The 13846-nt window shown below is 44.3% G+C and overlaps 1 protein-coding gene across 2 annotated transcripts in view; it reads left to right on the plus strand.

The window, feature by feature from the left end:
- ARPC2 (actin related protein 2/3 complex subunit 2) overlaps nt 1–13846 on the plus strand; it is a 104149-nt gene that overhangs the window by 67860 nt on the left and 22443 nt on the right. The window contains exons 8-9 of one of the 2 annotated variants that reach the window (XM_068123479.2): nt 1594–1694; nt 3403–3503. In XM_068123479.2, the coding sequence (XP_067979580.1) occupies nt 1594–1694; nt 3403–3503 (202 nt within the window). Of the gene's footprint in view, nt 1–1593; nt 1695–3402; nt 3508–13846 lie in introns of those variants that run through there. The other variant, XM_068123480.2, reaches the window with a different exon arrangement.

The following is a 13846-nucleotide window of genomic DNA, read 5'->3' on the forward strand; positions in this document are numbered from 1 at the left end:
GTCATTTTAACAATCGGTTTGTTTGTGTTTCACACTGAATGAAAAATGTTTGGGATTAAAGTGTATCGGTACGTATAGGCCTTAGTGTACCCCCCCCACCCCCCCTCCCCCAAATAGGAATATGCTTTTCCTCTGAAAGTACACACACTATTTCGATGAAACTTTACCACAACCTTCATCGCCCATGATGCACCAATGTTTGTTCACGGCACTAAGAAAATCGAAGCCTGAGTGGGCCTATGGGGGGTCAAAGTGGGTCCAGGTTTGACTCCCCAAAAAAGGTATTTGCTTTCTTCTCAGAAACTACACATGTAATTCCGATGAAACTTAACCACAACCTTCACCACCCATGATGTACCAAAGTTTGTTCATGGAATTTTAAAAATTGGGCCCTGAGGGGGTCTCCTGGGGGTTTGCCCCTCCAAAATAGGTATTTGCTTTCTTCTCAGAAACTACACATACAATTCTGATTAAACTTGACTGCAACCTTCATCACCCATCTTGTATCAAAGTTTGTTCATGTCATTAAAAAAATCATGGATAATCGTGGATGGTGGAAATTCGTTGTGCAAGGGGGTTTACGAAGGGGGGTGGGTTGCCACCAAAATGCGTATTTGCTCTATTCTCTGAAACTACACACACAATTTTGATGAAGCTTAATCACAACCTTCATCACCTGTGATGTACCAAAGTTTGTTCATGGCATTAGAAAAATCGGAGTCTAAGGGGATCTACGAGGAGTGGTGGGGGGAGGGGTGCGCACCCCAAGATAGGAATTTTTGTTTGTTTATTTAAAGTCTTGTGATTACATTAATATGATTCTACATTCCGCCATGTCTCCCAGCAACCATTGAAATTGATTTAAAATACCGTCATTCTGTTTAACATAACTTTATTCGGTGTAGTATACTGCTTTATTCTACCAGGTGAGTGCCCAGGAGTATTGCCCCTATTCGGTGCGAAAGGGGGACTATGGTTTTCCCCTCCGTCCGTGTGTCCGTGCGTGCGGGCGTGCGTGAGTAAGCGAAGGACCGCATTCAAATTTGGTGTGTGGGTGCAACCCATGTCAAAATCCAAGATGGCCGCCGCCATGTATGTCTGACGCCATGTATGTCTGAACCTTGTGAGCGGAATATCTTGGAAAATGAGCGAAGTACCAACTTCTAATCTGGTGTGTGGGTGTATCTGGGCATAAGGAAGAACCCTATTGAAAATTGGGTCGCCACGTCAAAATCCAAGATGGCCGCCTTGCGTCTTCCACTTTGTCAACTCGCATCACTTCACTGACGGGGGACCTAGGCGTAACGCTTGTTAGATCTTGTTAGTAATTCCCTTGCGAAGCAGAAGATGGGGTTTTGCAATAATTGCTTCTCTGTCTGCCCAGACCAGAACTTATTTTCTCATTTGAACATTTGTTGTCAAATTTGCAACAAGCTTTTATTATGAGAATTTGGAGAAGACTGATAAATGTATTTTACATTTTTATTTAAGCCGCCGCTTTCATCAAGTTTAGTTTGAGTACTAAGCGGCCTAGTTATTGTTTGAAGGTCAGTGACTTTTATTTAGTCGTCCTTTTTTTGTACTCCCCCACAGTTTTGTTTCCCCGCCACACAAACGCCAAGGCTCGAGATAATACGATCAACCTCATCCACTCATTTCGTGACTACCTGCACTATCATATCAAGTGCTCCAAGGTAAGGTATTAGCTGTGATGTGTCGTGATTTAAATTTCGGACAAAATTGATTAGATTAATTTATGTGCAACTTTGAGGCCAGTGTTTAGGGCTTCGGCAGCATTAATTGATTATCTGTTCACTGCTCATTCCGTCACCAACTCGGATCATAAAAAGCACATTTGTAATATACAAAGGTCTGAGCTCATGGAGGAATTAAAACAACAGAGCTGCAGGATTACAAACTACCTGAGTGTGTGGGGAGAGGCAGACTGGGAATGCACAACGAAAGGTGGAATTTCACAAAAACGAGTAGCAATGAGGAGCATAATGGGAAAGAATCAGCGAATGCAGAAACGATCTTGGATGTGCATTGGTGAACACGTGATGTAGTGATCGGCAGTGCAGTTGAAAGACTGAAGTGAGGAGGATGGGACAGCAGACATAGGGAGATGATTCCACAATCTGCTTTGGGAAGGCAGAGGTATGAGAGGGCAGGAGGAGCAAGAGCAGATGGAAACTTGCATTAATTTATAATTGTGGTGCAATTATGGAAAAGCATTTTGTAAACTGAACTTCCTCAAAGTTTTTTCTCTTTTCCAGTCTGTTGCACTCTTGGAAGCTTGTTCACAAATCCAATCCAAAATGTGAATATCCATGATCCAATTTTTTGCAGAATAATTTTGAATTGAACTTGGGTCTTTTTATTTGATCCACATTACTTCTGTGATTGTAGTAGAAGTCGATTACGGAGTGAGAACGATGTGGATTTATTATAGCATTCTTATTTGTGGGACTAAGTGGCCCGTGGGCAGGCCGCTATCTTGAAGCTGCCTTCATTCTGGATTTGAGCTGCAATAATCCGCAGCTTAATGGAGCACTCTTATCCCCTCTGTGCTGGCACCCCTGCCTCACACCTTGCTCAGCTTGACTTTGTGGAAACCAAGGCCCACAAGATCATTGGAATCTCCCATGATGAAGCAGAGTCTAGGGGCCTATCACTTTCACATCACAGACAGGTCGGTGGTCTCTGTCTTCTACCACAACATTTCTTATCTTGCACAATCTGTTCTTTCCGTGCATTGCCCCCATAACTCCCTCCCCTCACGTCCCCTAGCTTTCTGCAGGGCACACAAAGTATGGCAACAATCCACTTCCTGTGAAACTCCCACAATCCAGGATCACTCCTCGCCTACATTCATTTTTTTTCCTCATTTCTCCCGCTCGTGGAATCAACTTCCACATTCTCTTAAATCTCATTCTTCCCTCCAGGTTTTCAAGACAGCTGTTCAGTGTTCACCGGCATCTAATATCATCCCCCATCCAGAACCATTGATCCTTTCTACCCCCTCCCGTCCTCCCTTTAACTCTCCCCAAGCCCACCTCTTTCCAATTTCCTGTTTTCCTTCCTCAGAGTTTGCTTCTTTAGCCATCTTGTCTACTCCCTGCATCCTTTGCTACCCCCCTTTCCTCCACACTTCCATTTTTTTCTAGTCCTCCTTCTTCCTCACATCCCTTATCTTCGAAGTCCTTCTATTTGTCCCTCAACCCTGCTCTTGTCTTTTTCCCCTCTCATTCTGCTGTTCATTTATTTTGTTATGTTGCTTCCTGATTTGTTCTGTGTTCTGGCGCCTCCAAGATCCTCGACTTTGTATATATTAGTCGTGTGATATTGATGCCAACTTTTTGTAATCGCTTGCTATTGTGACTCCCCATAAATTGTACACAGGCATACATCCACACCCGGATGCGCGCCAAGACCTCCGATTTCTTGAAGGTGCTGAATCGCGCTCGTCCTGAAGCTGACAAGAAGGAAATTAAAACCATCTCGTGAGTAACTTTTATTTTGGCCAAAAAGGTTCATTTAAACAGGCTTTGGCCCAAGCTTTCACATTTGTGTTTGTGTTGAAGATTGATCTTGTAGCTAGTTGAGATTATACTGTATACAGTGTATACAACAACAACAACAACAACAACAACAACAACATGCATTTTAAGGCTATTTTCCCTGCTAGAGTGGGGGTTAGCCTTGCGGTCCCCATGACCATCTTCTCCATTTTGCCCTATTTTCTGCATCTCCCCTTGTCAACCCCCTTGCCCGCATTTCTTCTTCCACCATCTTTAGCCAAGTCTTTCTCGGTCTTCCCCGTCTTCTACTTCCTTCTACATTCATTTCCATCACTCTTCTCAACCAGTCACTTTCATCCTTCCTGAACACATGACCAAACCATCTCAACCTGTTCCTCTTCACAGCATCAATCACAGGCTCTATTCCCATCATCTTTCGCAATTCATCATTTGTCTTCATACAGTGTATTATTTGTCTCATACAGTGTGTGTATGTGTATGTGTATGTGTGTATATATATATATATGTGTGTATATATATATATATATATATATATATATATATATATATATATATATGTATGTATGTGTGTGTATATATGTATATATACAGTCGTGGCCAAAAATATTGGCACTCTTGCACTTTCAAATAATGCACCATTTCTTCCAGAAAATGTTGAAATGAAAAAATATTTTGGTATCCACATATGTATTTCTATAGATTGCTGTAGAACAAAACAAAAAAAGCTGAAAAAATTACTAAATATTGGCTTAATCCACACACAAATCCTAAAATGACCTGCACCTTTTAGAAGTTGTTAGAAATAATTAGATTTCAAGCAGGTGATTCTCCTTTACTTTGGAATTGAACTTCACCTGTGGTGAGTTGCATGTGCCTGCAATATAAAAGTCACTCATTCAACAACCAGTTTGAATGGAGAAAAGGAGTCATTCTGATGTTTTGTGTCGCTGTGTGTACCGCAATGAGCATGGAGAAAAGAAAGAAAACCAGAGAATGGTCTGAGGAGTTCAGACAAGATTGTAGCCAAGCATGGACAATCTCAAGGCTACATGTCCATTTCCAGAGACCTTGGTGTTCCTGTGTCCACCGTACACAATGTTATCAGGAAGTTTAAGGCCCATGACACTGTAGCCAACTTCCTTGGACGTGGGCACAAGAGAAAACTTCATTGAAGTTTGCAGCTAAGGATTGTTTGAATGGTGGAGAAAGCACCTCGATCAACTGGCAAATAGCTTCAAGCTGACCTTCAGACACAAGATACGACAGTTTAAACTCGCATCTTCCGTCACCACCTCAATGAAAGGAGGTTCTATGGTAGGAGACCCAGGACTGAGAGAGAGTCACATAAGAAAGGCCGACTGGTGTTTGCCAAAACACACCTGAACAAGCCAGAGAGCCTCGATATTTATTGCATTTTGTTTATTAATCATTGAATGAGGATATTTGTGTTATGTTATGATGTTCTAGTGCCTAGCATTGTGGTATAAGGATGGTGGAAGTAAAATGCTGTCGTGTGTCTGAAGATCTCAGGGCGACAAATGACCAAACGAGCTTTAACTCCGAGGCGTATACCCAATTATGGCTGTACCTTGTGCATGGTAGAAACTATGCAACTATGTATAGCAACTATGGCTTGTGCATGGTAGCGGGTGGAGGGTAGCAAGGGCTTACCTGCACGGCCGGACTCAACTGGGGTTATCCGATTCCCACAGACAAATAAACGCACAAGACAAGGAATTGAAAATGTAACAAATAATGGGTTTAATGAAAATAAATGCAATACAATAAAAAGGTAGAACTAAATTCCTAAATGAGGGACCCTTTGCTCAGACTCGATTACACGACACAGGGAGAAATAAACTAATGTAAAAATAAATGTATAGTGTGGTGCGTTGGCTGGTACTCGGCTCTGGTCTCCCTCACACAACCCCCAAATCCTGATGGTCGTCTACTGGGTCCCAGGTCCTGCATGGGAAAACACCTGAGGGCACGAAGTTGTGCCGCAACCAGCCGGTCCGCGCGAGGTAGCCAAAATCCCTCCTCCTCCGATGGCCCAGGGAGAGAGAGAACAATGGCGCGACCGCTTTCACCAAACCAGCACGAGAGAGACATGCATCCACTTCCACCAGCCAGGAACAGAGAGAGACAGGGAAGTGCGACCGCTCGTGATCAAGCCCAGAGCCCGGACAAAGAGAGAATGCGACTGCTCGCGATGAAACCCAGGACCAAGAGAGAGAAAGAAAATGGCGATGCCCTGCCTTTTTACTCCTCGGTCTCCAACGTTCTCTCTGACATCACCCGCGGTCCAATCACCGAGTGCCACTCGCTCACCTCATCGTTCTTCGGGGCATGGCCTTACGGCCACACTTGGCACCCATCGAGAAGATTTGCGGGGTGGTGTCAGTAGTAGTGTCCAGATCCGGTCGGCGATCGCGTTATTTAATTTCGGTGCTGATCGTATGGCTGGTGGTGTAAGTGTCATAAGAACAAAGGGAAAAACTACAGAGGCAGTTACACACAGGAAATTTACCCTTATACCCTAACTAATTAGCATAGCTCCACCCCTCACCATGGAGACACATGGCGCTTACATGGACATCCGGGCCTGACTTGGGTAGGTGAAGGTGGCTGCATGGCATACGCACGGCAACCGGCTGGTTGCATGCTAATCTATACAATTCTATCTGGACGAAGGTATTTCATCACCTACCCCCATACACGCAACAATACGTTTGAGTGACTATGAAAAAGGTGTTGAGATCTTAAGGGAGACAACCAAACTCAACTAAACATGGGTCTTTGTAAAAACAACAGAAGTGATTTTAACTGCCATGGTTTTTGATTAACCAGTGAAACAAGCATTCAAAAGGGGTGCTCAACTTTTTTAGCCCGTCCCCTGTGCAACAGGAGATGGAGTTTTGCAATCACTTTTGTGCGTGCATGTGTGTGTGTGTGCGTGCATGTCCGGGTGTTTCCGGACCGTAACATTTTTACCGTTTGGACTATTGTCATAAAATGTTCACCAAAGCTTTATCTATCTATAATTCCACTAATCTCTGTGTGTGTGTGTGTGTGTATGTCTGTGTGTGTGTTTGTTTGTCTGTGACCGCTGTTTCTCGACAACCACGGGTCCGATATACTTGCAACTTGCCAGGTATATTGCTGGGGACCCGAGGATGTGCCTTTTCAAGGTTTGAAATTAATCGGACAAGTAGTTACCGAGCTATGTCCAAAAAACGATTCAACCAATCAGAGAGCAGCGAGCTATCACGTGTGCCGAACGTGGCGAACAGACTCTGCCTCGGACGGCACATTTGAGAGCGTATTCATTTATTTCACGTTGGCAAACTATGTTGGCGTTAAACTATGTTTTAAAACTAATTAAAACTAATTTGCGATTCTTTCGCTTTCCTGCCCGTTTGTGCACGCTATGGCGATTTCTTTACCAAACTCCGCAAGCCGTTCGCTTTGGACCAAACCATTTCATGTAAATAGAGGGGGGGGATTGTCACCGTACTCGCAAGCCGTTCGCTTTGGACCAAACCATTTCATGTAAATAGAGGGGGGGGATTGTCACCGTACTCGCAAGCCGTTCGCTTTGGACCAAACCATTTCATGTAAATAGAGGGGGGGGATATAATTTTAGATATATATATAGTACGGGCATGCCCTAGTTATGATAATACGGAGAAGAAAAATGAATAATTTTGTCAAAAGGTCAAAGGTCAGCTTCACATAAAATCATCAATTTTCATCCAATTGACCTGAAATTTTAAGAATTTGTATATTGGGTCACAGAATTGGTTCACCAATCAAAAGCTAGAAGCTGATTTTTCAGTTTTTTTTTTTTGTTTTTTTTAAATCTAAAGGTCAAGGCTGCATAAAATCATCAATTTTAATTTTGTGTTTTTTTTTAACTTTTCATTATTTTAAGCATATGCAAGATGAAGAAGACGTCTGAATGCAAACGGACGTGGACAGGCTTTGCATTTTCAGATGCTTTCTAGTTATTTACTTTTTCCACTTTTTCATTGGCTCTTGGTGCAAGAAGGCTCTTGGTGCAAGAGCTCTTTGGCATAACATTTTAGGTCAAATCTGTCTTTATTCACTCCTTGGGTATAACTCCATTATTCACTCTATCCCTTAACCAAGGTGCATTTTATCTTGGTAGTCTAGGCCCTGCCCTCGAGGCAATAGTAACGTCAAAACAAATTGCTTGCATATAAGACTTTGATAAAATATGCTGAGGTACGTTCAAGAAAGTTGTCAAACAAACAAAAAGCTAAGCAAATGCCCTCTCCCCCCTCGATTAGTGTGGGACTAAGTAGATGTTTTATTTTTGTCCCCCGCCCATCCGACAAGGTCGGAGAAAGGAGGCATTGAAATAAGTTCTGTCCGACCGACCGATCATCCGTCCAAGTACTTTTGTGTCAGCAATATTTCAAAAACCATTGAACATTTAGCTTTCATATTGCAGATATCTATTCTTCATATCACCCAAAAGGCGATGACCTAGAATATCAGCTCCTTGTGTAAATAACGATGGATGGATACAAGGTTCCAAAGGTATGTCAAGAACAGGTGGCAGTTTTTAGAATTGCAATTACTAAATCTTGTTAGCTTTGCTGTATTTTGCAATTTATCAAGTCCTGCCTGCAAGCTCACCAGGTATTCTTTTGCACTCCTCAGGTTAATAGGTTCTCTGTCCCGAGTGTGCAAGTTTGTGCATGCCTGTCTGTGTTGTTCGTGTGCATGTTTAAACGTACATTTTTGGGGGGTGGAAGGGTGTGGGAGGGGTTGCTTCCCTAGCTTTTTGCTATGGTGAGCTTGCTTGAGCATGCTTTCATTAACTCTTTACTTTTCGGCCTTGTACACTTGCAGCATGTGATATTACAGGTTATGTTGTTCTCTACTGTTGAGGATGAAGCAGGTTAAGGAGTAGTAGAAGCGTCTAAGTATCACGGAGAGAGGTGAATGCAAGTGAATAATTTGTTTGAGGACGACTACAGGTCGTTTGACCCAGTATTGAGATATTTTTCTTTTTAATTTGTCTAAAAGGAAATGCATAATTTGACATAAATTTCGTTCCCTTCAAATAATGAATTAATAATGCACTTTGTTTTGCATTATGTTGCTTGTGCAGTGGAAGCTACATTATGCGTTGCGACAGCTTTATTGCTGTATTGGAGATTCCATGATAAAGGAGACGTGAATGATTTTCGTTGTCTGAACATTTATTCTGTCATGACTGCCACAATTATATCACTCTCAGGTATCGGAATGTAAAAGTATTTGTCTGCATTGGGTTTTTTTCTGATTTTTGAATAATGTTCTTCAGAAAATACTTTCAAGCTATCTGAAGCATTGCATAGTCATTATCTGTGTCAAGCATCAGCATGTTTGTAATGATCGATGTAAGGCCATTTTCCCCAATAGAGCAGGGGTTAGCCTTGCGGGCCCCATGACAATCATGGTTCCCTGTTTGAGGCAATGTTTTTTTTATGGCCGGATGCCCTTCCTGACGCCAACCCTTAGTTGCCTCTTACGATGCGCAGGGATATGGTGTACCTATTCTAGATCGGGGTACACACCTGTATCATTCATCCCAGCAAGCTGGTACTCAATTTGCCAACCTCGGAAGGATGACAGGCTGAGTCAACTAGTCAGGTTCACTATGTTTTTTCGTTCAAAACTTTGGTAGATTAGCAAAACTATACATTTTTGGAATATTCAGAGCATGGGGAATCCAAAAATTAATGTTGACATTTGCGTAGACACCTTTGCGAAAATGACACTCAGGACAGTGATGAAGATCTGTAAAAGCATATTCCTGAACGGTATAGACCTCATAGATCCTGTGTATAGGACTTATAGTTCAATCTGATACTAACAAGGCTGCTTTCTTGCTTTATAAACCCATACCTATAACTTCAAAGGACTTGCAATATCATGTATTATGTAATACAGTTATATCACAAATATAAAGACAATGGTTTTCAACTACCTTTGTTTGTTGCTTTTCTATAATCCTGAGCACTATTTTGAGGCCTTTATTGGATTCCTTGACCCAAAAAACATAGGATTAGCATATTTAATTAAGTCTCTAGGTTGACTAGAAGCCGAGATCGCGCAAAATATGTATTTTATGGCGGCCATTTTCAAAATCCAAAATGGCGGCCATGCAGGTGTCTGTGCAAATGCCAACATTGATTTTCAGATTCTCCATGCTCTGAAGATTCCAAAAATGTACAGGTTTGCTAATCCCAAAATTTTGAAAGAAATTATATTTGTTAACATAGTGAACCTGACTATCTTCATCACTGTCCTGAGTGTCATTTTCGCAAAGGTGTCTACGCAAATGTCAACATTAATTTTTGGATTCCTCATGCTCTGAATATTCCAAAAATGTATAGTTTTGCTAATCTACCAAAATTTTTAACGAAATTATATTTGTTAACAGTGAACCTGACTAAACCGCCTGGCGTTAATTCAGCGATCGACTGGGATTCAAACTCAGGATCCTAGGATCCCAAGCCTGTGCCCCAACCGCTAAGCCAACACCAGGCTTCAGCATGTATGTAATATACAGAGTATATATATATATATATATATATACACACACACACACACACACACACACACACACACACACACACACACACACACACACACACACACACACACACACACACACACACACACACACACACACACACACACACACACACACACACGCTATATATTGTTACGGCCCGCGGATAAGATGTTGTGTTTGCCGAGCGGATGGCCCCGCGGTCGTACAGTTACCCCGACTAACCCGATTCCCGAACGTTGGCCGGATCGCGCCACAGATATTCAATAGGGAAAAGACTAAGGCGACACGGATGTGAAGAAGAAGCAGACAAAAAGGTTGGAAATACGAATATAATTTATTTGCTATTTACAGGCTCAAAGAAACCAAGGAGAAGGAAAGATAATAAAATAATATACAGAAGATTTTTAGAGACACAGTGCAACGCTAGCTTATACGAGCTTAATTAAATACCGAGGGACAAAACAAACAGAACAAACTCATGTACACAAGAAGGAGGGAAAGGCAGGAGGTGGATGGCTGGAGGGAAAGGAAGGTCCTAGGGGTCCTGCAGCACGATCGGCGCGTTTAGCAGCCGCCGTTCCTTCGCGGCCCTGCTCAAAACCGCCGTCCAGGCCCCAAGCGGCTGTTGAGTGTTGTTGCTGCTGTGGCCGCCGCTGCTGCTGCTGCTGCTGCTGTGGACGTCGCGTGCTTTGCCAGGACTACAACAGGCTTTGTGCTTCCCTGGATGATGATCTCCTTAATGTTCTCTATGTTCTTTTGCTCACATGCCAGCCTCGGACTCTGCTCGGAAAAGCACCAGCTCCGGAACAACCATCGGCCCACTTGATCAGCCGTTGCTGTGTACAAAGCTTCCTTGGGTGATCTCAATGTACTCTCGCAGTTGGTTCTCCTGGATGATCTTTTTACACAACTCAGCAACTACTCCACTCTACAACGTCCTTGCGCGCGCGCTTTTATAGCGCCTCCGGCGATCAAGCCGCCGGCCTTCAGGACACGCCCATCGGTGTGCTCACCTCGGCCCTGATTGGTCGGCCCGGCCCTCTAGCTCCGCCCTTGATGACGATGGGCGGGCACGCCTTTCTTCCCCGACCCGAGCACATGTTCAATGGTGGTTTTGGAGGGGATGTAACTGGCAATCGAGACTTGGCAATGATGAAAGGCAATGAAAGTTTTGGGAGTGGGAATGGGGAATGAAAGGAATCTACTCTTATTTTAATGCAGTGCAATGGAGTGTCATCTTAATGGAAGACAAGGCCTTACCCTAATACACATAATAAGATATAACTATCAACCAGGGGGAAATCTATGATTGGCTGACGTGTATGCTTTATGGAATTAACTACGGGAACGCCCTTTGACCTTTATACAACATTGGAGGCAGGAGGGTCCAGACTTAAGCAATAATTCACAACAATTTACTACAATACAACACAATAAAAAAAATACAATCCTCATATCCGCAACACTGCACCCTCCTCCTCTTAGACACGTCCCGGGCCTATAACTTTAGCTTAGTGTGACACGTAGGTGTAGTTCCCTCTACTGTTAACCTGACCCTGAGTGCGACAGTTTTAAAACATAAATACAGATGTCCCGCTGCTCCATTGCACCCTACCTAACAGACTCACGCCCACAGCTAACCGAATTGCGGAATGGTCTTCAAACTATACATTTACGGTGGGGAGCATTATTTACAATGACTCTGCTTTATTTACAAAACGCAACCCAGGACCTGTGATTGTTCTTTTTGGGGGGGAGAGACAGTCTGCTCTGCATCAATGCACCATGAAAGCACCCACAACGCACCAACACACCCTCAAGCACCAATCGGTGCACAGTCATCATTGTTCACTGAATAAAAATAAAAACAACAACCCCTAACCCTGCAGGTGGTCTCTTGCTCTTCGGCTCCCTCTGCTGGCTATTATTATTTTCCTGGTGTTGTCATCTTCTTTGCTGGCGGCCTATTTGTATCAAAATAAAATGCACCCAACGTGTCCATTTCTTTTTATTTATGGCCCACAGGGGCCGACTATGTATGGTTCACCTGTGGGGCATTGGTGCCCTGTGGCCAAGGTCCGCCAGCAAGATTTTGGGCCCTCATGGCCGGTTCCAGCAGAGGGGCCATGCCCCAACCCATGGGGTCCATCAGTGGTGCTCAGCCACAGACATGTGGTCCATAATGTGGTGCATCGATGCAGACAGCTGGTTCTGGGAGTTCCGGGCGCACAATGGCGGACACGCACGCTCCCCTCCGCGCCCAGTGGCGCACAGGTCCTCATGTGGGAGACAAAGGGGGGGAAAGACAGATGAGCGAGGGGTAAGGTCACAAGGGTACACATCAATAAGGCAATGCAAGGTGAAGTGCGTACGGAGAGCGAAGTGAGAAAACTCGTCCCTACCGTACGTCACCCCCCCCCCCCCCCCCTGTCACCTACACTACCCTTGCCCTTACCCCATATTTACAAAATCTACACATTTACAAATTCGTCACTACTCTCACGTCTTCCCCATATTTCTTCTATACCAAATTCGTCTCCACAATCCCTCTAACCAAAATTTGCCATCACCCAATTCATCATCAATCCTCATAAGGAGGGAGAGATGGAACATCAAGCACAATGTCACACCCACGTCATGATGCGTCTCTCATTCCAAACATTTGCATCAAAAATAATAAAACATGGCATGGTGTGGAGGTACGTCATCCCAGGAGAGTGGATGTAGATGGTGCGAGGAGACTTCAATCCTAACTATCCTCTAAATGACATTAACACATTTTACACGACCCGGGGTCTTTCCCTGCCAATCCATTGGCCAACTTACACTATGGGTTCTAAAAACCAATTCCCATTGACCAAACTGTGGTGCTTCTCAATTTGGGGTCTCACTCCCCCGATTCATCTCCCTGTGCCCTTGCACAATTTCAGGACTGGGGCGTGTAGCTCTCCCAGCAGGTCTACCCACCTGCACACCTCCACCACTGCAGTTGCCACCCGAGCTTACCTAGCTCCTCACCCTAACCTAACTAACTGGGGAAGGCCCCTCCTGGCTCTGTCACCCCTCGGTGCCCTCTGGCACTGGGCTACCCGGGTCCGTCCTCCGGATCCTCGGGCCCCATCCACAACAACTCTACCGGCTCCCAGAGCCCACCTGCAGCCTCACCTGGCCGACATCCTCACAGTGGTGGAGTGCCCAAACCAACTACACACACTAACAGGCTACACGCCCAGCCATTTCCACAACACTAATGCACCCATCCAAATACCATTCTTTCACCCGCACCACAGATGCCAATATCCAACCACAATTTACCTATACCCTCTACCTAACACTTACACTACCCTCCCCGGGTATTCGCGATGGGGGTCCATCCTTCCCCCATTCACACCTTCGCACCATCCACTCCACTCCATAGTTTCCACCATACTCACTCCACGACCATCCATTCCAATACTCCATATATTCCACACTCCATGTATTCCACACAACCATTCTCCATTCACCTGCAGTTGCACACCTGTGCAATCATACCTGGTGCCACCCGCACCCTCCTTCCTTCCTGGACCATTTGGTCAACACAACACACATCACCATCACTCACTCATACACTGCTCCATCCACCTGTTCAGTTGCACACCTGTGCAATCACACCTGTTCCTCACACACTTTTCACAATACACTTCTGAATACACTTCCAACACTCACA

This window comes from Myxine glutinosa, chromosome 7 (assembly GCF_964187855.1).
Source record: "Myxine glutinosa chromosome 7, kmMyxGlut1.1, whole genome shotgun sequence".
Lineage (NCBI taxonomy): Eukaryota > Metazoa > Chordata > Myxini > Myxiniformes > Myxinidae > Myxine > Myxine glutinosa.